This window comes from Archocentrus centrarchus, chromosome 2 (genome assembly GCF_007364275.1).
Source record: "Archocentrus centrarchus isolate MPI-CPG fArcCen1 chromosome 2, fArcCen1, whole genome shotgun sequence".
NCBI lineage: Eukaryota > Metazoa > Chordata > Actinopteri > Cichliformes > Cichlidae > Archocentrus > Archocentrus centrarchus.
The window spans coordinates 15,760,119-15,786,503 of record NC_044347.1 but is presented as its reverse complement, the minus strand read 5'-3'; the positions used below and the strand labels follow the sequence as shown (position 1 = coordinate 15,786,503).

At 41.0% G+C, this 26,385-nt stretch overlaps 1 protein-coding gene across 1 annotated transcript in view; it reads right to left on the bottom strand.

Annotated features, from left to right (window-relative positions):
• The window catches only part of stk11ip (serine/threonine kinase 11 interacting protein), a 32,349-nt gene that overhangs the window by 2,007 nt on the left and 3,957 nt on the right, over window positions 1–26,385 (bottom strand). Inside the window, 16 exon segments of the mRNA XM_030753749.1 lie at window positions 2,952–3,036; window positions 3,038–3,170; window positions 5,028–5,110; window positions 6,213–6,277; window positions 6,279–6,298; window positions 14,592–14,779; window positions 16,403–16,500; window positions 17,392–17,501; window positions 20,901–21,165; window positions 21,259–21,413; window positions 23,129–23,369; window positions 24,177–24,287; window positions 24,390–24,607; window positions 25,237–25,725; window positions 26,024–26,105; window positions 26,200–26,370. Coding sequence (XP_030609609.1) covers window positions 2,952–3,036; window positions 3,038–3,170; window positions 5,028–5,110; window positions 6,213–6,277; window positions 6,279–6,298; window positions 14,592–14,779; window positions 16,403–16,500; window positions 17,392–17,501; window positions 20,901–21,165; window positions 21,259–21,413; window positions 23,129–23,369; window positions 24,177–24,287; window positions 24,390–24,607; window positions 25,237–25,725; window positions 26,024–26,105; window positions 26,200–26,370 — 2,514 coding nt within the window.

The following is a 26,385-nucleotide window of genomic DNA, read 5'->3' as shown; positions in this document are numbered from 1 at the left end:
ATTTCAGGAAGAAACTGCATAAAAAATGAGTTAGTTTGGAGGTGGGTTGCAAAGTGGCTTGCAGTGGAACAAGTGCTACAGTATAGAGCCCGATCGATATAGAATTTTTAAGACCGATACTGATATTTGGTATTTTAAAAATATGATATACTGACCATCCCCCCCCCAGACAGACAAAACAGATTTCCCTAACATCTGTGATGTGTAGTGATTTGTGCAGACCTTACTAAGACAATGACAATGCAGGTTAAAAATCTTATTTTATTGTCACAAGTCATGGATCACTCATTTACACTTCATCAGACTCTGCTCAGATCAGTTGGTTGGTGTGTTTGTTGTATTCCAAACACTTGTTACAGATGCTGCAGAGTGAAATCTGGTAAACAAATTATGCAAAATTAACATGACTGAAGGGCTTTAATCCAACCTCTTTTTTTAAAATTTCATTTATCAGTCATTATAAATGCCGATACCGCTATAACAGTAAATAGATTTCTTGCTACTAAATATTCCACAGTCAACTGTTAGTGATTTTATAACAAAGTGGAAGTGACTGGGAACAACAGCAACTCAGACACAAAGTGGTAGGCCACATAAGAGGATGCTGAGGTGCATAGTGTGCAGAGGTCACCATCTTTCTGCAGAGTCAATCACTACAGACCTCCAAACCTCATGTGGCCTTCAGATTAGCTCAGTAACAGCATGTAGAGAGCTTCATGGAATGGTTTTCCATGGCTGAGCAGCTGCATTCAAGCCTTACATCACCAAGCTTGATGCAAAGCGTCTGATGCGGTGGTGTAAAGCACGTTGCCACTGGACTCTAGAGCAGTGGAGACGTGTTTTCTGGAGTAAATAGTCATTTTTCTCAGTCTGGCAATCTGATGGATGAGTCTGGGTTTGATGGTTGCCAGGAGAACAGTACACTGGTCCCTCGCTATATCGCAGTTCACTTATTGCGGCTTCACTGTAGCGCAGATTTTTAAAAAAAATATTACTAATTCTGTTTCACGGAGTTTTCACTATATTGTGGGATTTTTGCAGTATAAAGGTATTTCTGCAACACCCCATAACTATGTTCATCACTCGGACAAAGAGATAAGTCACGCCTACACTTTTAGCGGAAATGGAAGTTAAGGCCGAGGGCGAAGGTGCTGCACCACCTTCATCGCCATCAGTACTGCACAGCTGCATTATTCATTATCTTCATCATTCAAGTTGTAGTAAGAGCATGAGAAAGGTTTATAGGAGTGTGGGAAGGTTTTATAAAGCCTTAAAATATATATAAATAATAAAATAAATATATAATAAATACAATACCGCTACTTCATGGATTTTCACCTATCATGGGGGTTGCTGCAAAGTAACCCTGGTGATAGGTGAGGGATCACTGTACTTGTCTGACTGCATTGTGCCAAGTGTAAAGTTTGGTGGAGGGGGGATTACGGCGTGGGGTTGTTTTTCAGGAGTTGGGCTCAGCCCCTTAGTTCCAGTGAGAGGAACTCTTAATGCTTCAGCATACCAAGACATTTTGGACAGTTTCATGCTCCCAACTCTGTGGGAACAGTTTGGGGATGGCCCCTTCCTGTTCCAACATGACTGCAAATCAGTGCACAAAGCAGGTCCATAAAGATGATGAGTTTGTTTGGTATTTTTCTGCATTCATAGTTCCATCAATTTTAACAAGATCTGCAACATCACTGGCTGAAATGCAGCCCCAACCCATGACACAGCCTCCACCGTGTTTTACAGATGGCTGCAGACACTCAGTATTGTATGTCTCTCCTGACCTCCGTACATATTGATGATGATTTGAACCAAAAATGTCAAATTTGGATCCATCCCTCCATCAGACTGTTGCCACTGATTTTCAGTGCAGTTCTTGTGTAATTTGGCATACCTCAGCCTTTTCTCCCTGTTCCCTTCATTAAGAATGGCTTCTTGACAGACTACTTTTTTAAAAAAAAAGGTCTGGCTCCTTGGAAACAAAATATAAGAAACAAAGGGTGTTCAAGATTTTTACACAGTACTGTCTATTAAACCACAATTTTAATGTAAACTGGGTGATAATATCTACCCCCATCTCCACGAGACTTGTACATACTGCTCTAAGTTTTTCCACTGCGCCTCATAATCCTTAACCACCAGCAGGTTACAGGGTCTAATTTGTGCGGCATGAAAATATTTCTTAAGATCTGGCAACGCCATACCTCTTTCATGTTTCCTAGCTGTTTGATTCTCAGCCCGTTTGAACCATGAGAAAACTTTATCCCATGTTCTAAATCGCACTTAAAAGTTTTGTGATTTTATATTTCACGGTTGCAACACTTTTTCTCCACAGCCCCGCCAAAGTACCCACAACAGACAGACGCACCAGCTACAGTCACACAATCACAAAGTTAAATCAATACTAACTTTATAATTGTAGCTGCTACTAAAGATGAAGGAATGATACAAACTCCCCAACTGCCACGGCCAATTGAAAACCTCAAAATACTTCATATGCAAATAGTCGACTGTTTTTCTAAGTCATTTTTGTTACCTATTTGTTGCTTTATCAGCCTGTTATTATTCTACAGTTCAGAATGGGCTTATCTGCCTAAACACTAGTGTGCCATTAGTTTGTTTCCCTAAATTTATATGCAAGTTTCATACAAAGAAAAATTAAATATATGCCAGAACATGTTCCTGTGAACTGCAATTTCTGCCAAGATACATAACTAATAGAGCAGTAGTGCATTCAGTACTGCTTTCGCCCTAAGAGAGTGTTTGCATTTGCTCATGCCTAATTATTCCTATACTTCCTGGTGCTTTTAATCAGCTGCAAGCAAGAGTGACACGGAAAAAGGATGCTTGTCTGGAACCAAACCAAAGACATCTTTAATTCTTCATTCAGTCTTCACGAGAAGCTTTCTCATGATATTTCTGGGGGTTTCTGCGGATATCATACTCACCTCATCGTAAAGCTTTATATCCATCCTGCACTGGTCTGAGGGCCATAGGAGAACTGAGCTCACACAGCTGATTGGCAGAGTTCTAACACAGTGAAGCTCCCGCTGTACGGTCCTTTGTTTCATTCGCTGTGAGGCTGTTTTTCCTCCACTGGTGATCCTCACTGAGCAGATAGAGGGTTTCTCTAGTCGCCAGAACCGTCAATGACATCCAAATATCCTCTAAAGAGAGCAAGATAAATTTCATGTTATATAAATGCCCTGAGGCGCCATTATAATGTACTTATACAGAGCTAAATCATATCTAAAGTCATCTCAGGTCATTCTGGAAAGAACCCCAGCATTTTCTTCCTCCAGCAGGCACGACACATTTACAGCCTCACTGTTTTGAGCTTTGAGATTTTAACCTCTGATCTTGTCACATAAGCAACCATTAGAGGTCACTGATGTTAAAAGCTCTACAAAGTACTTTCTAAAGATAAGTTATGGTTATTACATTTCATGGCAGAAAGCTCCATCTCCTGTGGAACATGTGGAGGGGAGAAAAAAAAAAAAAAATTCAGATCCAGACATGTTAAAATTATAATACTTGAAATTCCAGAGACATGCACAGGACTGTGTAGCCTGAAGCTACCTCGGCTTTAAAATGCGTCTGCCACAGCGGAGCCAGTTAGGCGTCCTGCTGGGCCAATACCTACTGACTGCAACTGACGGCAAAACAGTCACCTGCCGTCCCGCTAAGTGGAAACAAAAGACGTCTGTCTCCTTTAATTGCAAAACTTAGATTGTTGATAGGCATCTCACGTCAGCAACTTCCCTACAAATTGCATCCTGTTTTTAATTTTTTTTCTATTCCTGCTATAATCTACTTTTATCTTCGAGCAAAAAAAAGAAGAAAAAAAAGAACCTTGTAGCTATTTTATTTGTAACTCTCCCCTTTAGCACATTATCCTGGCACTTATTCCTGCAATAATTCTGGGGATGAAGAAGTAAGGTCGGGGATTTAATTGCACTGAGATTCCTTACTGCAGGCTAAAACTAACATTTAGGATTTAGCCTCTATTTTTTCCTCCAACTTATAAACTAAATCCTAACAAACAAAACCAACATAAAGAGATGCACTCGCTAGACACTTTATTAGGCAGACCTAATGAGCCAATCACATGGCAGCAACTCAGTGCATTTATGCATATCGACATGTTCAAGATGACCCTGCTGAAGTTAAAGCTGAGCATCAGAATAGGGAAGAAAAGTGATTTAAGTGACCTTGAACGTGGCATGGGCGTTGGTGCCAGACTGGCTGCTGTTAGTATTTCAGAAGCTGCTGATCTACTGGGATTTTCCCACACAACCATCTCTATGGTTTACCGAGAATGGGCTGAAAAAGAGCAAATATCCAGTGAGCGGCAGTTCTCTGGGTGAAAATGGCTTGTTGATGCCAGAGGTTATAAGAGAATGGACTGCAGGCAACAGTACCTCAAATAACCACTCATTACAACCAAGGTATGCAGAAAGGCATCTCTGAACAAACAACATCTAATCTTGAAGGCAGATGGTCTACAGCGGCAGAAGACCACTCCTGTCAGCTAAAAACAGGAAACTGGGGCTACAGTCGAGTATTGTTGCCAACAATGTCCATCCCTTTATGAGCACAGTGTACCCATCTACTGATGGCTGCATCCAGCAGGAAATTGCACCATGTCACAAAACTCAAACCACCTCAAACTGGTTCATTAAACATGCCAATAAGTTCACTGTACTAAAATGGCCTCCACAGTCACCAGATCTCCAATAGAGCACTTTTGGGATGTGGTGGAATGGGAAATTCACATCATGGATGTGCAACTGTGTGATGCTGTCAACTCAACCTGGACCAAAATCTCTGAGGAATGTTTCCAGCACCTTGTTGAATCTGTGCCACGAAGAATTAAAGCAGCGCTGAAGGGAAAAGGGGGTCCAAACTGGTACTACTTAATAAAGGTGTACTTAATAAAATGTCTTAACTGTTTAAGTACATCTTGAGAAATTATTATACATGACATAAAAACATAGAAACTGAGGCAAGCCATAATCTGTCACCTTGTAGGACAAAAGCCAGAATATAGAAGAACTGCAGCTGTCCATCCTCCACATCTGCTTGGATGTCTTCACACACTAGAGGCCTGATGGATCAAAAGAAATCCAGTGTTAACATGACACACAAACACAAAACAAAAACCTCCTTCGAGCCCCGATTTGTACAAGATAACAGGGCGGTGTGGAAGCTTGTGGCTGGCAGGTGTCAGACTGAAGGGCTTTAACATCACACGGTGGATTTCACAGTGACTCTGAAGCAAGGGGATAATTGCATAATGATAGCTGACAGGACTGTGCAAACACTAGTGAGACTGTGGTTCGCTGCCTCAGAACATATGAAGGTTTGTTTATATTTTCTTTGATCGAGTCATGAAGCCTGAAGAAAAATGACAAATTGGGGATATTTAAGGCGTTACTGGGTTGCCACCTTAATTTCCTAATCTACTTAACAGGATAAGGCTTGGCTTATGTCACTCTAAATGTATTTTTTTTTCCTAAGCTAAAGAAAAAAGTATTTATTTAGGTTTACTAGGTTGGACAAAACATCTTTTCCAGATTGTCTAAACTGCATCAAAGACGCACGCAGGTTGGTGTGCATATTGAAAAGTTGGATTATTCACAGCATACTTTTTTTTTTTTTTTTTTTTTGCAGTTTATGGGAGCCTTTTTTTTTTTTTTTGCATGTTTCTTCCTGAAATCATACTTTCATGAGCTAAACCCACATTCCTTTCAGTGAGCACCCAGGAAAAGCTCCTATCTTCTGAGTGAGAAAGAAAACATAACAAATAAAAGGTTGCAGAAACACTACTGGCGTTGTTAACAAACCACACGGGGGACATGCACGCTTCAGGATTTGCAGAGCAAAAAACACATGTTACAAATTAAGATGTGGTTACCAGCTAATTTAGTGGAGCCGTTTTACAAAATGGAGTCTAAAAAAAGCTGACTGTAATCAACTAAAGATGTATCAGAAATGTGCAGCGTTAGAACTTCTACAGCCGTAACTCCCTTTAACCTACATGGCCCAACCACATACAAATGTGTACAACACCATTCAGACCACATCTTTCAGAATCTGCGCAAATTAAAAAAATAAAAAAATAAAATCAAAGACGCCTGCTGTTTTCTCACTGCATCCAGTGGTCCTCCTCAGCAAAGGAGGCATGCAGATGCAGTGTGGGCGCGTACCAGAGATGGTGCTCGGGGGTGAGTCTTCTGGTTGAGATTGACTTCAACTTGCTGTCTGATTTGTGAGGCCATCTCACGTACGATTCCTGAAGAAACAGCAACAAAAAAAAACCCAATTATTTATTTATAGTTTATCTGTGAATATTCACACTCATCCAGGTATTTATCTATAGGTAACGCCCAATCGACTCTTCTAGAGTAGGCCTGTATGATTCACGGTTCAAAATAATTTACGATCAATCTTATGCTGGGTTTTGGTGAAGTTCCTCAGTTCATCCCATCTGAAACAAGCCATTTAGCTCCTCTCCCTCTGAACCCCATTTCATAGTTCTGCATTTATTCGGTTTGTGCAGGTATTTGAACACGCAGAGCTTACGCAGAGGGGCGTGCAAACCTGCCGCAATTGTGGTCGCGTGCAGTCCTCCAAAAAAACCCAACAGCACGTAGCTCAATGCCCATGAATCTCTGCATAGGTGGATGCTGATTGGTTGGAAAGTGAGCCAGAGTAGGAAAGGGAGCTGATAGTGGAGTTCAACAGAAATGGGAGAAGCAAGGGAGAAAAAAAAAAACAAAGAGAGAAAAGAAACATCAACAGCATAACAGCGCTAACAGTGGACATTTTTGACTGATTTAAAAAATTGGGTTTACTTCAGCTCTTCGTGTGTTCGCCGCTCTTCTCTGTGGCTCACCAACAACCAGCACAAGCAAGAGTAGCAATAGCAAGTAGACCAGCTGTTTGTGACACTGCCCCCTGGTGACAGTAAACATGCAGATGATGGTATGCAAAGGCATCCTTAGACTTTGCATTGGACCAATGCAAACGCACAAAAAGTAAGCACTTTCTCTTCATGCCAAACTTCTGATTGGCTGCCCATCATCCTGAGAGTATATTTTCAAATATATAAATAAATAAATCTGCGTTTTAGAGCAGTCTTAATCCTGAACTGGTGAGCTGAGGTTTTCTCAGCATTGTGTAAAAGTAAACTGCAAATCTGTGAGATCTTGGTTCATTTTTGTGGAAAATTCGAAGATGTCAACTTGCGTTCTGGGATATGATATATGAGCATCGTTTTAGGAGACACACAGAAATTCCGGAGGTGAAAGAGAACTGATATTCTGAGAGAAACCACAGAATTTCTGAGGTGAAGTTTAAGGGGCGTCCACATATAAAGTGAATCGCTCATTGCACATCGATGTGTCACCGAGATAGTGGACGTTCCAGACCTAGGTAACCCTCAGAGGTACTGACCACTCGTGTGCAAGTGAACCAGTAGTTCCTTAATCGAAGTTGTGGAACATTTAACTCGGTACCTGCATTGTAATTTGTTTTTTAGTGCTTCTATGTAGCACGTTAAGAAATGTCCCAACAACCAGAAATTCAAAAATGAGTCCAAAACCAAAAAAAAATGTAATGAAGGTTGAATGAAGACTGGCTAAGAGTTGAAAGCTCAACTTCCAAACCAAAGATCTATTAGCATAACCACCAAAAATGATTGAGATTCCTCCCGAGAATGGCGTCTGAGCAACTCAGTAGTTTACAGCTTGGAGCTTGTAGAATCAGCTGAGGGGGGTAACACATCTCTACTCTCACTTTCCTGAGGCATTTAGGATGAAGTTGTAAGACTTGGGGGTTGTGTACATTTAACAGGAGGAAGAAATCAAGTGAAAGGGAAAAAAAAAAAAAATCTACTTCTAAACTTGTAAAAGGTGTATTGGCCTAGAAATGCCACACCCAAACTTTCATGGAAAGAAGGCTAAACACAAAGGCCGAACTCAAGCTGAAACTCCTTCTGGTAACTGTCATAAAAAAGCCAAAATGTCTCTGGTTGCAGGTGTTAATATCCCTACCATTGAAACAGTGGTTGAGAAAATGCTGGGAACACAATCCGCTGGGTCACACCAGCCCTCATGAATTGTAGCGCATCATTGAGTGAGACAACAATAAAGGGAAGAGAAGATATCTGGAGTCACGTCTGAATGGATGTGATTTCACAAAGATTTAAAGGGACACTGAGGGGGAGACGGGAAGAAAGAGGACAATATTCTGCTATTACTGAAGGAAAATCAAATTAAGCATTACAAGCTCTCCTTTATTAAAAAAAAAAAAAAAGAAATGAGGAGGTGTGAGGAACGAAGGAAAAAAGTCTCAATAGTGTCATTTTTACACGTTACAAAATGAGACTGTATCCCCATAACATTATCTACAACATGTTTCCTTAAGTTAAGTAAATGTTGAAGAACGTGATTATGAGACTAAAAAACGAAAGGGGAAAATTTTTTATTCATATTTACTACACATCTAGCTCAGTTTAATGTATCCAGAAATGTATGTATATGAATAGTACACATGTTCAACTGCAGCACATACGTCAGTCAGTATGAAGAAAGGATCAGGTTTAGAAGCCAGTTCTGACATTGGCCTCACACACGAGTTTTATATTCCTGATAAATTTTGTTGGGGTTTATTTTTCACCCAGTGAATAAAATGGCAAATGTTTAAAAGTAAACTCCAGTAAATTAATGACTTAATAAAGAACAGTGGCTGAACCAATAATAGACATAAAATAATACATTAGACAGAGAGCGACAGATAGTGCCAGACCAACTTCACGGCCTTTGGGCGATATATTTATCTTATTTATGACCTTCCCAGCCTCGGAGAAGAATATGTTTATCTTATCCTTAAAGGTTTTGCCAAACATGCGCATGTGTGTCTAAGGAGGGAAGGGGTGTGTGGTAGGTCATCTCACTCTGTTGCTAAGGAGAATAAAAACTGCCAAGTCATGATCAGGAGTATGTGAGAGGGGAAGTGTGGTGTGTCTTTATGGAGCTTTTATTGCTGATTGGAGAAGCTTGTGCCATGATGCCGGAACCACCACTGGGCAAGCCAATCTGAGAAGGCCAAGTCTAAACCACGGCTCTCTCCAACTGTCTTTGAATTGATAGTGCTTGTAGTATAAAATTGTTATGTTTAGCTTAGAGCAGGGCTCTTCTGGGAAGGGAGGCACAGGCAGCTGGCAGGGAAGGCCTGTGTACTCCCTCAACAACATTTGCCCACATGTACATGTGATATCTTCTGATTCTTTAATAGATTAAATGTCTAAATTTTTAAGTGTTTCAGGTGTCTTCCTTCACAAATAAAAAAACAAGCCCTGACAATTTCAAAATTAAATAAATACATTTTAATGAATCGGGTCTAACGACTTCTAAACATCTACACTACATTGTCAAAAGTATTTGCTCATCTGCCTTCACAGACATATGAACTTGAGTGACCTCTCATTCTTAATCCATAGGGTTTAATATGATGTCGGCCCAACTTTTGCAGGCTATAACAGCTTCAAGTCTTCTGGGAAGGCTTTCCACAAGGTTTACAAGTGTTTATGGGAATTTTTGACCATTCTTCTATTAGCACATTTGTGAGGTCAACACTGACGTTGGACGAGAAGGCCTGGCTCACAGTCTCCACTCTGAGTCATCCCAAAGGTGTTCTATCGGGTTGAGGTCAGGACTCTGTCCCGGCCAGTCAAGTTCGTCCACACTAAACTCACTTATCCATGTCTTTATGGACCCTGACCCCACTCTGTGATGTAACGTGGCCTTAACTTCATGGCTGAGTTACTGTCCTTTCCAATCACTTACACTTTACCACTAACAGTTGACTGTGGAATATTAGTAGTGAGGAAATTTCCCAGCTAGACTTGTTGCACAGATGGCATCCTATCACTGTGCCATGCTGGGATTCACTGAGCTCCTGAGAACCATTCTTTCATAAAGGCTTGTAGAAGCCACCTGTATGCCTAGGTGGTTGGTTTATACACCTGAGGCCATGGAAGTGACTGGAACACCTGAATCCAAATATCTGGATGGGTGAGTGAATACTTTTGGCAATATACTGTAATTAAGCACTCTGCTTTTTGTGTTTTGTGTCTCTTAGATTTGTTCTTTTTTTGTTTTGTTTTTAAATGAACTAATTAAATGAATTAAAAGTTAGTAGTTCCCACTTTGCATGAGAACCCATTTCTGCTTCTAAAAATCATATTTTGTGTAATCGTCAAATTGTTTAAAATCCTGTGGTTTATCAAATAGTGTTGCTTTTGGATAAAAAAGCTAAAGTTCTTGCCCCGCTCTTTCTCATGTGTCTGATGTTTTTAAGACTGTGCATAGTTTTAATCATATTCATTTATTTAATATTTTCCCTTAAAAATAAAATGTAAAAAAAAAAAAATTGTGATGAGTTTCAAAATATTTTGGACTAACTGATAGATGGCTCGGTCACTTTTCACCAAAAAAAAAAAAAAAAAAATCTGCACTGGCCTCAGGTCAGAGTTTCCTCACACTGCTGGCAGTGTATAACATGTCTGCAGTGAGTGTTAGACTAACAATGAGATTAAATAACGTGTTAACGTGGACAGTTTAGCGAGGGGTGCCATCCAAGACTGCAATCAGGAGTAAGCAAAGGTGACAAGCAGAGCGTGTTAAGAACCAAATTTGAAACAAACACACTCTCACTGGAGCTCTGCTCTGTGTCAATATTGCTCTGCGGATGCTTCCAACAACAACACCCCTGATCATTTTCACATGATATCAAATACCAAACCATTGTCTGATACATTAGACACTTGAGACAGGAAAATGGGTAAAGATTTGATTTTCTAATTCTAGTTTCCAAAGCAACATCTCTCTCTGTTGATACCGACAACTATCATCCATCCCTTGTACTAAACCTTCTACAACACGGTTGGTTGCAACGATGAATACTAACAGAGCGAGAGAAAAGAGCTGACAGATGCAAACAAAAATCACCGGGCTGGAGATTCCAGAGGTCTTGTGTTATCTCTCTCGTTTCAATAAAGTTGTGTCAGACTTAGTTGGAGAAAGAAGCTCTAAGCTCCAGAAACCTGTCCCTGTTAGGACCACATCCTTCCTCTGCCTTCGAGCCAGCGAGTCCATCGTCATTCCAGTTGTGGTTTCAAAAAACTTTGTCCACATGAAAGCAGCCAGCTTGGACAACAGTCGTGTTTGTTATGGTTAAGTTTTTCCGTGCTTCTCTTGACAAAATATTGCAACAGCTGTTTCGGGTTAATTTGGCATTGGCATCAGAGAGTTTGTCATATTAGCCACTTTGTCTGCAGGACAGAAGCAATACAACCTTCATATAACTCACATGTAAGTATCTGATACAATAAGAAACATCCGTTCGTCTTCCGAGGATGCACCTGGAAGGGTACAAAAAGATCTTATTTGGGCTTTCTGACTCTGGCCTGTTCTGTTTTGGAGACACTCTGGTCTTGCTGAAAGCAATCTGGAATTATTTTCACCCACAGAGAATACAACGCAGTAAATGAGCGGTTTATGGACTTAAAAGAAAATGCTGTTAGTGGAAAGACAAACTTCAAGAAAGAGGGAGAAGAAAGAAGAAAGTGGGACGCCTAAAATGTTGCTTGATTCCGGTCAGCGAGAGGATCAAACACGACTTAGAGGCTAAGTTCATAAATACTCTCATTTGTGTGAGCAGGGCTCAAATTTAGCCTTTTGAATCACTGATCAATGGGAACGGTGGATGGAAACATCCACCAGTGGAGCTTTAAAGGGCCAAAACAATAAGCTCCCTTTCTTTGAAATGCTTTTTTTTTGTACTGAAAGATAAAACCAGAGTGAAAATTATTTTAATATAAGGATCAACAGATAAACAATGTAACTCTTACAACAGTTTGTTGGTAAAGGAAACCAAATTGAGGTAGCCAGTGTTAATTTTATTGACAAACTATTTTTGTCAGTTTTCATCAGCGACTCTTTGTTTCATGACGAAAACGAGACGATAACTAAACAAAAACTACCTAAAAGGATAAAAACGATGACGAAATTAATTGACACTTTTGTCAACGAATGAAAACGAGACAAAAATGCTTGGCAGGGACGACATCCAATCAGAACTGATTTAATTTTGTGACAGGGCGGGACAAGTTAATAAAACATCCAATCAAATGCACAGTTGCACAAATCTGATCTAAACCCGGGAAGGACACACCAGAATTTCTCAGGCAGAGCAGGCCTACTCATCAATATTTTATTGTTACGCTCAATAAACAAGGTCAGGTAAATAAAGATGTTGTTTGTAAAATATGGTCTTTTCAAGCATTAATAATATTCCATAACTTTTAATAAATGTTTAATTTCGTGTAAGTGTGTATAATGACTAATTCAAGGGAACTGAAGAAAGCGTTTACATTTTACACCGTTTATATTTTAGTTGACTGAATGAACTGAAGATTTTTTTGACATTTTCATCAAAAAACTATGATTAAAAAATCAAAATTTGCTGTCAAAATTAACACTGGTGGTAGCAACTTTTTTCGCCAAAATACCCACTAATATGGCACAAAGCCTTCCAAAAATTACTTGCAAATTGAAAATCTACCCACTTTTGATAACTGGTGGTTGTTGCTGACCCTCTCTGTGAATGACGCATGTAAAATGCCACTTTTTAAAGGTTTTTTACAAGATATGAATAGTATTTTAAACCCACTTGCAGGCAGCAGCATTCATTAGTGCAAACAAAATGAAGGGCATTTTCTGTCCTTCTTTTCCAATGAGCTGCTGTCACTGATGGCAGATTCAAAGTGTAAATCTATTGAAAAACAACAGCAACAGAATTAAAGTTTAAAAGAAAAAGTAAAACATCTGCTTAACACATGAGTTTAAAAACTACTTTGGAATGGCATCACATCCTTGGCAAAACAATATGTAACCACGTTAATTTCCATCCACCGTTTGCTCTTAATGTCAGCGAGTGCTCCAGTGAAGCTCAGCTGAGTCATTTGTTTATTTTGGGTTGTACATCACCAGCTGTTCATCTCCACCTCACGTGCCATCATAGCCTGGTTGGACTCTTTCTTTTTAGTTTGTTTGTTTCCAGTTTGTTGTGTTTCCACCTTTAGTGATAATAGGTTTCTTGCATATTTTGTGAAGTATCGTGATTATTGGAGGTCTGGCCACTTGTAGCCAAACCACTTCCATAATATTAAAGTAGAACCTTTTTAGGTGTACACGCCGCTCTTGCTCTCAGACCATTTGGTGTGTGGTTGTGCACTTTGGGGAATGTAAACGCAATGCTTGCAACGTCAGTGTTATTATGAAATTACACTTTTTTTTTTAAATCATGTACAAATTTATACTAGTGTTAATACGGTATGACACAGCCCTAACATAAACCGTTGCAATGGTGCATGCTCATAATAAACACGGCCAAAGTTTAAAATAAAGTCACTTTATATCCAAGTCATCCCTGTGAGTCGAAACCTCGGACGTTGTGCAGTGACAGTTAACGTGGTATTCTCGGGCACACAGCTCCACCCAGGTGCTGTTCAAACCTTCTATTTGCACAAGGCAGCCAATCAGAAGACGGCTGGCTTAAGGCAGGGTAACTTAAACAGCTTGTTTCAGACAGAGGAATGCTTACTTTGAACTGTGGAAACACGCAAAGCTACTGTGGAGGCCCCACTTTAAAGAATCTGTACAACAGCCCTCAGGGTCAGTGCAGCTGCTTCTCAGATTCTTGCTTTTTTTCCCCCTCAATTCATTTTGTTTCATTATAACGTGTGAGAGGATTACGCCCACGCTCATGCAGGCTTCTATGTTAATAAACAGAAGAGCAAGCAAATAAACTGAATGATTCTTAAAAACTGTGTAAAAATGCAGAAGCTCATGTATGAAACACCACACTATGCCTGACTGTGCATCAATGAAAGCCTGTACAGAACCATTCCTCTCAGCATTGTTTTAATTCCTTGTTTTGTTCGCATGTGTTCAACATCAAAATGTTACACATGCTAAAACTAAACAGTCATCCTTTTCCCACACAGGCCGAGATGTTTTCCTGTTTTCTCCAAATGTTTAGGGGCTGGTAATTGTCAAATTGATTTTCCATATTTCTCCAGACATTCCAAGCCCAAGAAGGAGCCCCCCCATCTAATTTAAGGTTTTCCTCTCAGTCTCTGGTCGTCTCAGTCAGACAAGTTGGTGTGGTGATGTGTTCAGTCTGTGGAAACCCAATACTGAGGGGGGACGGGGCAGAAATTTGCGTCACAAAAAACACATATGGTATAATATTACTTTGCGGAGGGGGTTAGGTCTGTGACAGGGGAACATGCTGTTCTATTATCTGCCTCAGGGATGTAACGCAACGCTCTCCAACTTTTTAAAATTAGGTTAATGGTGTTGCATCTTCCCTCAATGTGCCCTGAGGATAGTCCTGTACCCAGAGTAACCAGTAAGTTCAGAGAGAACAGGCCAGTTGCGTTCTCTTCCCGACTGTATTTACAAATAAAACTTCTATACATTTTCCACTATCCTTGAATTTAGTGATGTTTCTTTTACCTGTCAAGAGGCCAAAAGAACCGTTGCAGCGGACACTGTCCCTCACGAGTAGGGTGTAGGCCACACCCATCCCACACCCGTCTCCAAACTCCATGTGGATGCTCTGAGAGCCCAGCCCCACCTCCAGGTAGCTGAGCTCCATGATTGGGTAGCTGTCCCTTTTCTGCAGCCAATCAGTGAGCTGGCCTCTGCTGGGAGGAAACAACGTGAGGCATTAGAAGGACAATGTGCTGCCACACTGAGATGGATTAAACAGTTTATATGATCTCTGACGCCTGTAATAATGTGTTTCTTAATAGTCAAAGTTTTCTTAGTACAAATCATGGCAGTAACTTATGTAATACCTCATTTTTCAGGGATTAAGACATAAGGTCAAATCCATATTAACAGTTTGGTTTCCTGGACAGCGCCAAGAACAAGTCAGCACCTGCAGTGTGCAGACCATTTTGACGTCACCTTGGAAGAGCATCAGAGGAAAAGCTCATGTGTGAGGGAAGTCGATCTATTACGGCCAACAAAGAACTTTTTTTTTTTTTTTTTTTGTAAATTTCTCACAGAAGAGAGAAAAAGGACTGAAAGGAGCCCGGGGAGCACAGGCACTTTGAGGTCAATGTGTTTTCAAGATGTGACCTAGAAACAGGTTATGCTGCTGGCAGGTTGTGCAACCAGATCCTAAACAGAGAGTGTTGAGTTTTTCACCACCGTCACAAGTCGTAATTGTTAACTGCAGCGCGGCTGCACGGAAAAGTTACCTTCAAGGACGCTACTTAAACACACCCTTAGGTGGCTTTGATTTATTTATCATTTATGTTTTAGCTTTACGGTCGATATCCACCTGCTCTCGGTGATGACTGGAAAGTCTTTACACTTACTCCAGTGCATGAATAACACAAATCAAGCCTCTAGGGACTGAAGTTGCCAGTCATGATGGAGACTACATAGCCCACAATGGAGCTGAGACACTGTTGAGTTTAAGCTTGACATAAATTACTAAAATTGAACTGCAAAGTAACAGGATTACTCTCACAGTTCAAATCAGTGTAGGAAAGCAAACAAATATGCACTGTTGATAAAGACAATTCAGATATCTGCATATGAATATGGGGAATCTGTGAGCTAAGGGCAAAAATCCCCTCTTGTAATCTGACTTCTACTGACCAATCACACTGTGGCAGGTTTGGGTGCTTGCAGAGAGCAAAGGAGGGACTGCAATTACTGAAATACAATCATGAAATGACTGCCCACCACCTGATGATGATTAAATGTTTTGTTAGCGATTTAAAATGCTTTTTTACGTCAGAAGCAGACTACCCGATGGGTTCCAAGATCGCACTGATGGTAATCGATGTTTGCCTTCTCCGTTGATCCTTTTCTGTTTTAGACTGTTGTCTTTTCATCTGAACAACAACCTTCTTTTTTATTTGGAGCTTTAGAGACTTTTCTCAGATGTGCTTTGGGTTTATCAGCCATAAGCTTTACCACGCAGCCTATTCTCTGTCTCCGTCGCCGCGGCTGCTCCCCTCTTCAGCTCTACCACACCAATCCTTGCTGGCTGAAGTAAACGTGTGAACCGATGATGCTACAAAACGCCATTGTGCTGGGAAATACTGAGATTTACTTGGGGCTGACTGGCTTAATCAGCTTTGTGTGAACACGTCTGTCTGAGCTTAATGCTCACTGATGTTCATTCCCATCTAAAAGTCCTGCTCTCCAGCTTTAAGTACTAAAAACAAACCAACAAAAAATACGACTAAATTACAGCCTCTTTAATTAAGAAAAGCAAAAGCAAAAAAAAAAAATCCCATACTTACTGCACATCCGATGTCACTTCCAGAAAATAGATCCGCTGGTTTGAGACAACCAACAGTGAGGGAACCTCCCCGGGCTCCCCGAATTTGACAGCAGACATCTGAAAGCCCAGAAAGGAAAAAAAAAAAACAAAAATCAAAATGGGAAAGTGTCAAAAAGCTGTAAAAAACTGTCTGTCTTAGCAGAAGAGCAGAGTGGCTCTTCTGTGTTGTCTTTCACAGCACTGCAATAAACACTATAGTCAGTCAATAATAAACTATTAACAACCACATTATCAGATCACACCAAGTTTTGCAAGTTTTACTGCACAACGTCCTCCAATATAATGCAAGAAGCAAAAGAACAAGTAAAAATCGGAGCAGCCAATGTCGATGGGTCAATAAACGCAACTAAAGATGGATGGAGTGTGACTTCCTGTTTCCGTTTGGCTCGTTGCTCAACTGTTTCAGAGATGAGCAACAGCCTGGTGATTTGAAGACATCTCAGATAATGTTTAGTGACAACAGCAGTGCTCAAACTACAGAAAGGAGCCAAAGAAGAACAAAGCGTGGGGCTGAAGGGGCTCCTAGGAGATTTATTGACAGTGTTCATCTTGGCTGACTGAAATGAAACCACAGATGAAGGGTAAGAGGTCTTAAAGTTGTCACCAACTATTAAGCTGGATTTTTTTTTTTTTTAATTTACCCATTGGAGAGATAAATTAAACTTTTTTTTTTCTTCAAAACCACAGTCAGAAAAGAAACAATAACACCAACATAAAAATACCGCACTGCCAAAATTGAGTGATCAGTCATAGGCTGCCATCACTGGCAAACACAGAGTCTGGAAATAATAGTGTTTCCTGCCTTGATAATAACTCCAGTAAAGATTTAAAGACCATGAAAACATATTTTCTCAATCTTCTCTTCACTGTGAATTATGAAGCCCTACAATAATGCAGTATTTTCTTTTGTTTTTAAGCTATCCGACTACCCGTGTGGATCTTACAAACCTTGAGGAAAGAGTGAAGCTCTTCTTCCTCCTCGAAGACTTCTACATCCAGGAAAAGCTTGAGCCGATGGTCCACCACCTCATAATCTTCAGACAGAAGGTCCAAATTATCTAATAATAATAAAAAAAGATAGGTATATCAAGATGTTTAACATTCGATAACCTATAGTGCTGTTTTTGGTTTGTTTTTTACTTTATTAATGTCTTCAGACATAAATTTTGCATTAATATCATTACAGCACAGTTTCCTGGAAACAGTGGGAAGCCTCACATATAGCCTCACGTATTTCTTGGTTTTTATGAAACCGTATTCAGATTTTAATGTATCAGACTGCAGCACTGGCCAACAGGCCTCATACAGAAAGGCATTTAAGAGCAATAAATCCACCAAAGTACAGCAATAGAACCTATTATAACAGTGATGAATGGTTATAGCCGATCAAAACGACAGTGCACGGACCTGTACAGGCAAACCCAAGGCCCTTTGATTTGAGAAGAGTGCAAACAGAGATCTGATTAAAACAGCCTTTGAACTTTCAGATAACTGCCTTTAAATGGGAAGAGCTGCACGCACACACAAGCACACGCAGAGGTTGATGCGTCTTCAGAGACAAAGCACTGCTTGAAGCAGTGCCCTGGAACAAGGGGTGCACTGTGTCGGTAAAAATGGGGAAAAAAAAAAAAAAAAACATATTCAAAGTGCGTCAGTGTTTCAGGATGAGCTGTCTCCAGAATGAGACTGCCATTTCAGGAGGACAGATTACATGGCTCTGCAGCTACAATCTTACAAAAAAAAAAAAAAAAAAAAAGAAAAGAAAAGGAAAAGATACAGAAAGCTATCATTACGACTCAGCCCTCTCGCTCTCTGAGGCTTTCATTCCTCTCCCATCACTTCCAGCAATGACTCCAATCTGTCTTGTTGCACATTTACCATGTGGTTCATCTAAAAATGGCAGCCAGATGTGTGTGTGCGTGCGTGCGTGCGTGTGTGTGTGATCAGATGCTGTCACAGAGATACAGTGCACCTCAGAGGATTTCTATGCCACACAATATTCATGAATATTTCTCCGCCTGTGCTCACTTTCAATTAAGACTTAAATCTGTCTTTAGGAAAGGCAGTAAAGCCAACGTAAACAGTTTAAACCACACGCCACAGCTGATGTGTTTTACAATGAACATGTGAAATGCAGAGTTTGAAGCAATAAAATTCCACTTATATTTTACTGCTGTTTGGGCTGTCCTTCAATAAACAGCCCTGCCAACAAAGTTATTTTTGATGTAAAAAGTTTATGTATGTGTACGTAAGTGCATCAATCGCAGGATTAGTCTGCTAATCAAATCCATGAGTTTCTCTTGGTGCAGTTAAAAAGTGGAGCACGGTTAGTGCCTCATCTTTGCCACAAAGCTAGTTTTTTTGTCTTCAGCGCTGCACTTTTTTAAATCTATGGGCTTCCTTCAGTCAAATAATTGTGACTCTTCATGACAAACGCTCACTCATCCTCGTCTTTGTCACACTTACATGTTTCAGGTCATCAAACAAATGTTAATATTAGGCAAAGATAACCTGAGGAAATACAAAAGGCAGTTTTTAAACAATGATTTTATTTATTAAGGGAAAAAAGCTATCCAAACCCAGCTGACCCTGTCTGAAAAAAAGTAACACCCCCCTTTCCAAAATCATGATTTAGCTGTGATTAATCACATTATTTTGGAAAGCTGAGTTCAATTTCACTAGCCACACCCAGGCCTGATTACTGCCAGACCGGCTCAATCGAGAAATCACTTAAATAGAACCCGTCTGACAAAGTGAAGCTAAAAGTGAAGTTTTTATAATAAAAAAGCAACACATCATGTCACGATCTAAAGAAACAGCTGAGAAACAAAGACATCTATCAGTCTGGAAAGGGTTACAAAGCCATTTCTAAGGCTTTGGGACTCCAGAGAACCACGGTGAGAGCCGTTATCCACAAATGGAGAAAACTTGGAACAGTGGTGAAGCTTCCCACTGTTCCCAATGGCCGGTCTACCAAGAGCGCATCAATGACTCGTCCAGGAGGTCACTAAAGAACCCAGTACAACATGTAAAGAACTACAGGCCTCTGAATGATATGGGAACAAGTTTTAAAAATGAAGGCTTTAGAGTGGCCTCGTCAACTTAAATCCAATTGAGAAGCTTTGGCATGACCTTAAAACAGGCCTATGATGCAAGAACACCCTCCAGTGTGGCTGAATTAAAACAATTATGCAAAACAGAGTGGGCCAAAATTCCCCCGCAGTGATGTGAAAGACTGATTGCCAGTTATTGCAAATAATTGATTGCAGTTCTTGCTGCCAAGGGTGACACAACCAGTTATTAGGTTTAGGGGGCGATTACTTTTTCACACAGGCCCAGGCAGGCTTGGATAGCTCTTACCTTAATAAACTAAAATCATCATTTAAAACTGCATTTACACTGGTTTTATTTGTCTAATATTAAAATTTGTTTGATGTTGTGTGTTGTGCTCACTGACAAAAAGAAAAGTGACGTGCTTTACGTAACGAGTTCAGATCAGGAGTTTCTGTAATTAATTGACTGATTGATTGTAATCTGTGTGTCTCGTGGGCATAACAAAACCCACAAGGGCACTTTAAGTGTACCACATGTGTGGTCCTACAAGTGACCACAACCCACCACTGCCATTCTTTTTTTTTTTACCTGCACATGTTGTGATTCCCTTTAATTATGGCATCACAAATCACACAGTACAAACAGCCACTGTGAAGTGCAGTACACACCAACACTAGTAGTTAGGGTACTGTAATAAACTGTAACACGTGAAAATATACAAACACAGTGTAACATCTACCCAAATGTTGTGCTCTGAGCTCACTGCCCAAAAAAAAGAGAGGAAATAAAAGCCCGGTTCATCAAAGGTTACCATGGTCTCACCATCGTCCTGCTTCTTATCAGTGGAGTTCTTCCAAGCAGTAAATCTCACAAACTAACATCTTACAAGTCAGTTTAAAGCAAAGACACAACCACATTTTGAACTTCTGAAGAACCTTGAAAAAGTTAAATACAAAATTCTGTGAGTAAGAATTTGCATTTCATTCAGCAATAAAGATCACGGCAAACTACGTCAGTTCTACATATAAAAGCGAGTTCAGTTATGTTGTGGCAAGGAAGGCGGACATTTAATTTCATGCTTTGGTTATTTTTGTGTTTATGCATAAACATGCTGTTTTAAAGTGAGGGGGGAGGAAGAGAGGCTGAAGATCTGCTGAACCCTACCCAAGACAAAACTGACGAGAGAAACCCTAGTACTTACATGCCACTTGTTTTGGTAGCTTGTGTATTGAATTCATATGTTCTGAATATGCTGTTAAAATCCCCGCCTTAAGAACTAACTGGATACTGTGCAAGCAAGTAAGCAGGTCCACTGGCAGCACAAGCTCAAGAGCTGCAGACATATTTGTAATGTATGAATCTGGACCCTCATTACTTGCAGTGTCTACAAAGGGCACACTCACCATTGGGGGTGGATCTCCCTGCAGGCTGGGCTTGCACTTGAGGTGGCGTAGCACCAGTAGCGGTGTAGTGGTAGCTGCCTGCTAAGTCCTCTTTGCTTTGGCACTCTGAGTTGTAGGAAAGGCGGCTGGTCTGACCGGGGCTATCGCCAATGAAGAAGGAGCTTCCCTGGGCAGTGACAAACATGGACTCTTCTGTCGCGGTAGCAGCTTCTGGGATCGGACTGCTGCTGTTACTAGCATCTGTGTAATCATCCGCTGTCATCTGCTGTGATACAAAGTGACACAAGCAACTCTGACATTAAATTATTGCAGGAGATGGAGCAAAGAGACGGTGAATCATTTAACTTATCAGAACTACCTTATAAGCACTTTGCATGCTCTCAGTTATGTCTCGATCATCTTCGCTGTCAGGCCTTGATGAACGCTGGATGGGTGTACTGCTGTAGGGAGATGACTGGACAGCCACCTGCACGACATGGTCACTGCTGCATTCTGGACAAATTTGACTTTTTCCTATAAATATACAAAAAAAAAAAAAGTACATAAGAAGTGTGTTTCAGTTTAAAGGAGATTATTGGGTATCTGCAAGGAGTGTATTCTGTAACCCACAGGCAACAATTCTCTACATTCAGGCACGTGGAATTTAAAGACTCCTTTGTTGCCTGTAATGTCAGCAGATCCACAGACTAAACACACTAACAAAAGGCCCATGGTTCCAAAACACTCCAAAGGTGTGTCAAACACAGCCTGGACATGCCCGCGCAGGTCCTGATGTCAGGTCTGCTTGGATCCCTGGGAGGAGGCTGCTGGAGCGAAGAGTATTATCTGTCTCCTGCTGATTACACAGGTGGGAACAGCTTGGCAGTAAAATGGACAAGATAACTTTTTCGATGCTTCAAGCGAGGCAGTCTGAAACTAACATTCTGTTTTGTGAAATTATGTAACTCTGCCAGTGGCAACCTGATAGTCGACGAGTCTGTGACCTTGTGTGATTTGTTTGGGTTTTTTTTTTTTTTTTGGTTACCACAAAACCTGCTGACACTGATTAAGATGATAAGAAAAGAGTAAAACATTAATCTTAAAAAAAATCTGGATCTATTATCACCCTTTTATCTTGTTCATCAAGCTATTATTATTTCAAAGTAGAACTATTTCAGACAACTCCTGGCTCTGTATGACATCACAGTCCTTCTGTTTGCAAGGGGCAGCCAATCAGATGAAAGCTGGCTTAAAGCAGTGGTTCTCAAACTGTTCTGGTCACGCCCCAATTCTGAGCCTGATTCTCATTAACAATAAAGAATGACCCCAGCTGAACTTTAAATCTAAGGTCAGCATGATGGCAGCAAAATACTCTCCTTTGATTAGTTTTCACCTCATTCTTTATTTTTAGCCTGGTTTTCCACCCGCCACGTGCTGTGGCTGCAGACCCCACCAACAGCGGTTGGCCCACAGTTTAAAAACCACTTTCTAAAGAAGATATGAACATTATTAGGAAGGGAGCTAAAACGGCTTGCTTCAGACAGAGTATGAACTGCAAGGCTGCACCAAGGCCTGGTATAAGATAACTTAGGATTATTTTGTTAATCATGCAAAGCTACTCTAGTAGAATTCAAGAATAAATATGGAGCTGGAAATTGTTTTACCTCTTTATAGACCAATCTGTGCTTTTTATCTTTCTTTGTATACAAAAGGTGCTTTATAAATAAAACCACCTAGTCTAAATACATCTAGCACTAAGCTATTTAAGGACAGCTGACTTCGTGAGAGTGACCGTGATTCATCTGAGACGGGCTCAGTTTGAGGGATGAATCAGAATCAGTGCTGTAGTGTGCGTGTGGCTTTCTTTCCCATCTGACGATGACAGATTCAGCCATAAACTAAAGCCAGATATCACTTTGCTTTGGCAGTTTTCTTTTTGGTTTTTTTTTTAACAAAACAGTTGTGCCTTAAGTACATTTTTTCCACATTTCAAAATAGCTCCAAACATCTGGTGAGTGAAAACAAATCAAAAGTTTTTTCTTAAACTCTTCTTGCTGTTTGTATTTTGTTTCTACTGCACACTTTGTGGATGCCATTTTAAAGAGAAAACATGCAACAATATTTAAAGAAAGAAAAATATTTACTCCAACTGACACAAGTGTTAATTACATATAGCACATTAGCGAGTGCCTCTTCCTGTGTGTGTGTGTGTCACCTGCCGGATGAATGCTGAGGGAACTCGCTCTCACCTTTGCTGGCCCACTGTGTCTCCGTCAGCTCCTCCCCGTCCTGCTCCTCCACACCTTCTGGTAGCATCACGGCTCCTCTCCTCCGTGTCGTTCGTCCTCCGGCTTCTTCTTCGTGAGCCTCTACCTGAAGAGTGAATTCTGACCTGCAGCGAAGGCACTGCAGGCGAATGCAGCTGGGACAGAGCTCGGAGACCCGGCGTTGGTTTTCCTCCACCACATTAGACAGTATATCAGTCAGAGCCTGGTGGGGAAAAACAGTCATTATCAAACAGGAAACCAACATATTTCTGCTCACTTAATAGTTCTGCAGGAAAGAAAGGTGGTAACAATAATAATAATTTGTTTTACAGCAATTCATGAGCTATACAAGCATTCTCTTTTCTTTTCTCTCTGGCAGGAGGGAAGAAAGTTTGGGTTAGCTGCAAACTAAAAACTGAAGGATTTCTATACGGCTTCTAACAGGCTAGGGAAGCTCAGGAACATTTATACAGGACATCACTACAGGACACAATGGGCTTCTATAAACTCCCACCTTTGACAAACCTGTGAAATTAGCAGCTACTCTTACCTCTTGTCTTAAGCACAAGCTCAAGGTACTCATTTGATTTTATACTTAACTCAGTTCTATGTGTGTTTAAACATAACTCACACTTTATCTTGAACAAAATGATAAGAGAACAGCTATTTGTGTTGCTTTAAAATTATGTCTAGTACAGACTTCCCCCTTAAATAAATAACAAACATGGTACAGACTGTACTGCTGGTGATTGGTATCAAATACGCAAAGGTAACAGGGACTGAGCAGAGGGCAGCCTGTGAGCATGACCAGACTAGGGCGGTAAGTCCAAGACGTCAGTGGGTGGGTGTTGTTCTTATTTATGTGCATTGCTTCAATGTATACACTTTGTACGGCATGCGCATCATGCACATTTGGTTGTGTGTGTGTAAAAATTGCATGTGTCATCTGATAGCACAAATTCCAAACTGCCCCCCCCTCCCAACAGAAGCGTGTGTGTGCATGAATTTAAATGGGAGCTTTTCAGCTAACCTGCAGTGCCTGCTGAGGGTCATCATCTAACAGGACGTAACATCTCCTCCTTTTTTCCTTGCTGATGTAATCAAACTGAAGTTCTACAGCTGGAAACGGCTTTTCTGTATCCTGAGAGAAAGTCAAAGTCATTTATTAAGTCGATAAAAGTTGTATATTTTCCTTGATAAGGTATCACAAGATGTTAAAGATATCGAGAATTTCCCTTCATACCCCTCGGGCCCATGCAGCCTCCGTTGTTTCCACCTTAGCCAGGCTATCCAGCTCCAGACGGCATCTCTCCTGTCCACACTGCATGTCCACCTCAAGCACTAGGCCCTTTTTGATGCACAAGAACACCTCCCTTCTTCCTTTCCTCTGTCCCTGACCCTCGCCGACCCCCTCCTCTTTGTCAGATAAGACACCCACAAGCAGAGGGTGACAAAGGTCCACTAACAAGAAAAAAGAGGAAGTAGTCAATGAGAAAGGAAATCATACCTGGAGACCGACTGCTTGCTAGTGCTAATGGCCACGGCTGCTAGCAAACTGTGATGATAGCGATCCGTTCCGGTAACTAACAACTGAAATTCTCAGCCTGCCGTGACAATACCTCAGCCAGGCGCAGTGCTGCTAACTAGAACATTTGAGCAATATTGCTGAGCAGCAGGTATGGCTCTATATTGCTCAATGATGAGTTATAATCTGTACTATTCATGGCCATGAGTCATCCCTGACAACGTGATAGACGAATCAGAAGAGGCTGCATATCATTATCTTATATTATCATAGCATTAGCAGTCTGAAATCCTCCACGTTCATTACTCTCCACTTCAGATAAATGCAGCCAAAATGTACAAAGGGTACTAAACATCCAGGAATATGAATATTGTGTTGCACATCTTTGAAGAGCACACATATGCCAAATTTCATGACTCAACTCCTTGTGGTTTTGGGAGTCTATAGACCAGAAAGGAAAAACCTCACAGACAGACGCCCAGAGAGACAGACAGTATGACCACAACAACATCCTCCTGCTTTATTTTGCGCGGGAGGATAAAAAGTGAAATTTCAACTTCCCAACCTCCTAAATCCTCTTCTTCTTCATGATTGGTCTCCCCACTTGCTGCTCTAGCAGACCTATGGGACTCTGGGCTTGGCTGAGGTGAACTCACAACTCCCTGGCTCATCACCAGCCCATCTACCATGCTGTTCTCCAAGGTGGACTCTGTGAGCTGAATGGTTTGAAAGTCCTGTAAGGTGGACTCTGTTTCAAGGTCTGCATCCATGTCAGATGTCTCATTTCCGGGTTCTGAAGAAAGAATAGGCGGCAGGAGGACTTCCAGCACCTCAGGGGAAGGCGGTGGAGATGGCTGCTGCTGTGGGACAATGGCGTTTGTGTTGAGACCATTGGAGAGGGTTTTAGAGCAGGAGGTTTGCTGGTTAGCAGTGGTGCTGAAGGTTGAGGGTGAAGCTCCATCTAGATGGTGTTCGTATCTTAGCCAGTCTTCTCCGAGTTGCTCCCTGAAGCTGGACATCCGTTCAATCTCCTGCTGGTGCTGAAGGACAATGCCTAGCAGAAAAATAAAATATAACATTCATGCTCTGATCCGGTGTCAAACACTTATTCATGGACTTTACCAGAGTAGCTTTGCATGACTCACAGTTACTACGTATCTTTATCTTATTTGAGCATATCCTGAAGCCATTATTTGAAAGTTTAGCAATATTGAATATGAGCATCCTCCACTGTAACATTAAAAGGTGACGCATTAATAGGTCCCCTTTTATTTGGTATAATTAATCACTCCAAAATGTTTTTAAGTTTTGGCCTGATATGACACTCTGGCAAACATTCTTTGATAACTAACCCTGTGTGCAGGACGGGGGTCTGGGCTCGTAATCAGTATCACTGGGCTCGGATATGCTGGCCCTCCGCACCTTCACCTTACTCTGAAACACAACAAAAATGGATTATCTTGCACAGATCATCAGAGAGAAACAGTAACAAAAAAAATTTCAACACACAAAGCAGCATCACTCCTACCCTAGATCTCCTCTTGCGAAGGTTTGAGACAGCCACTTCTCCCACAGACACACTGTCACTCAGCTCGCCCGGCCCACTAGACACTTCCTGGTTACTCCGATCTGCAGGTACGGAGTAACTAGAAGGCAAACTCTGTACCTGGACCATCAGCTGACCTCGTTTTGGCAGAACCTACAGAGAAGAGTA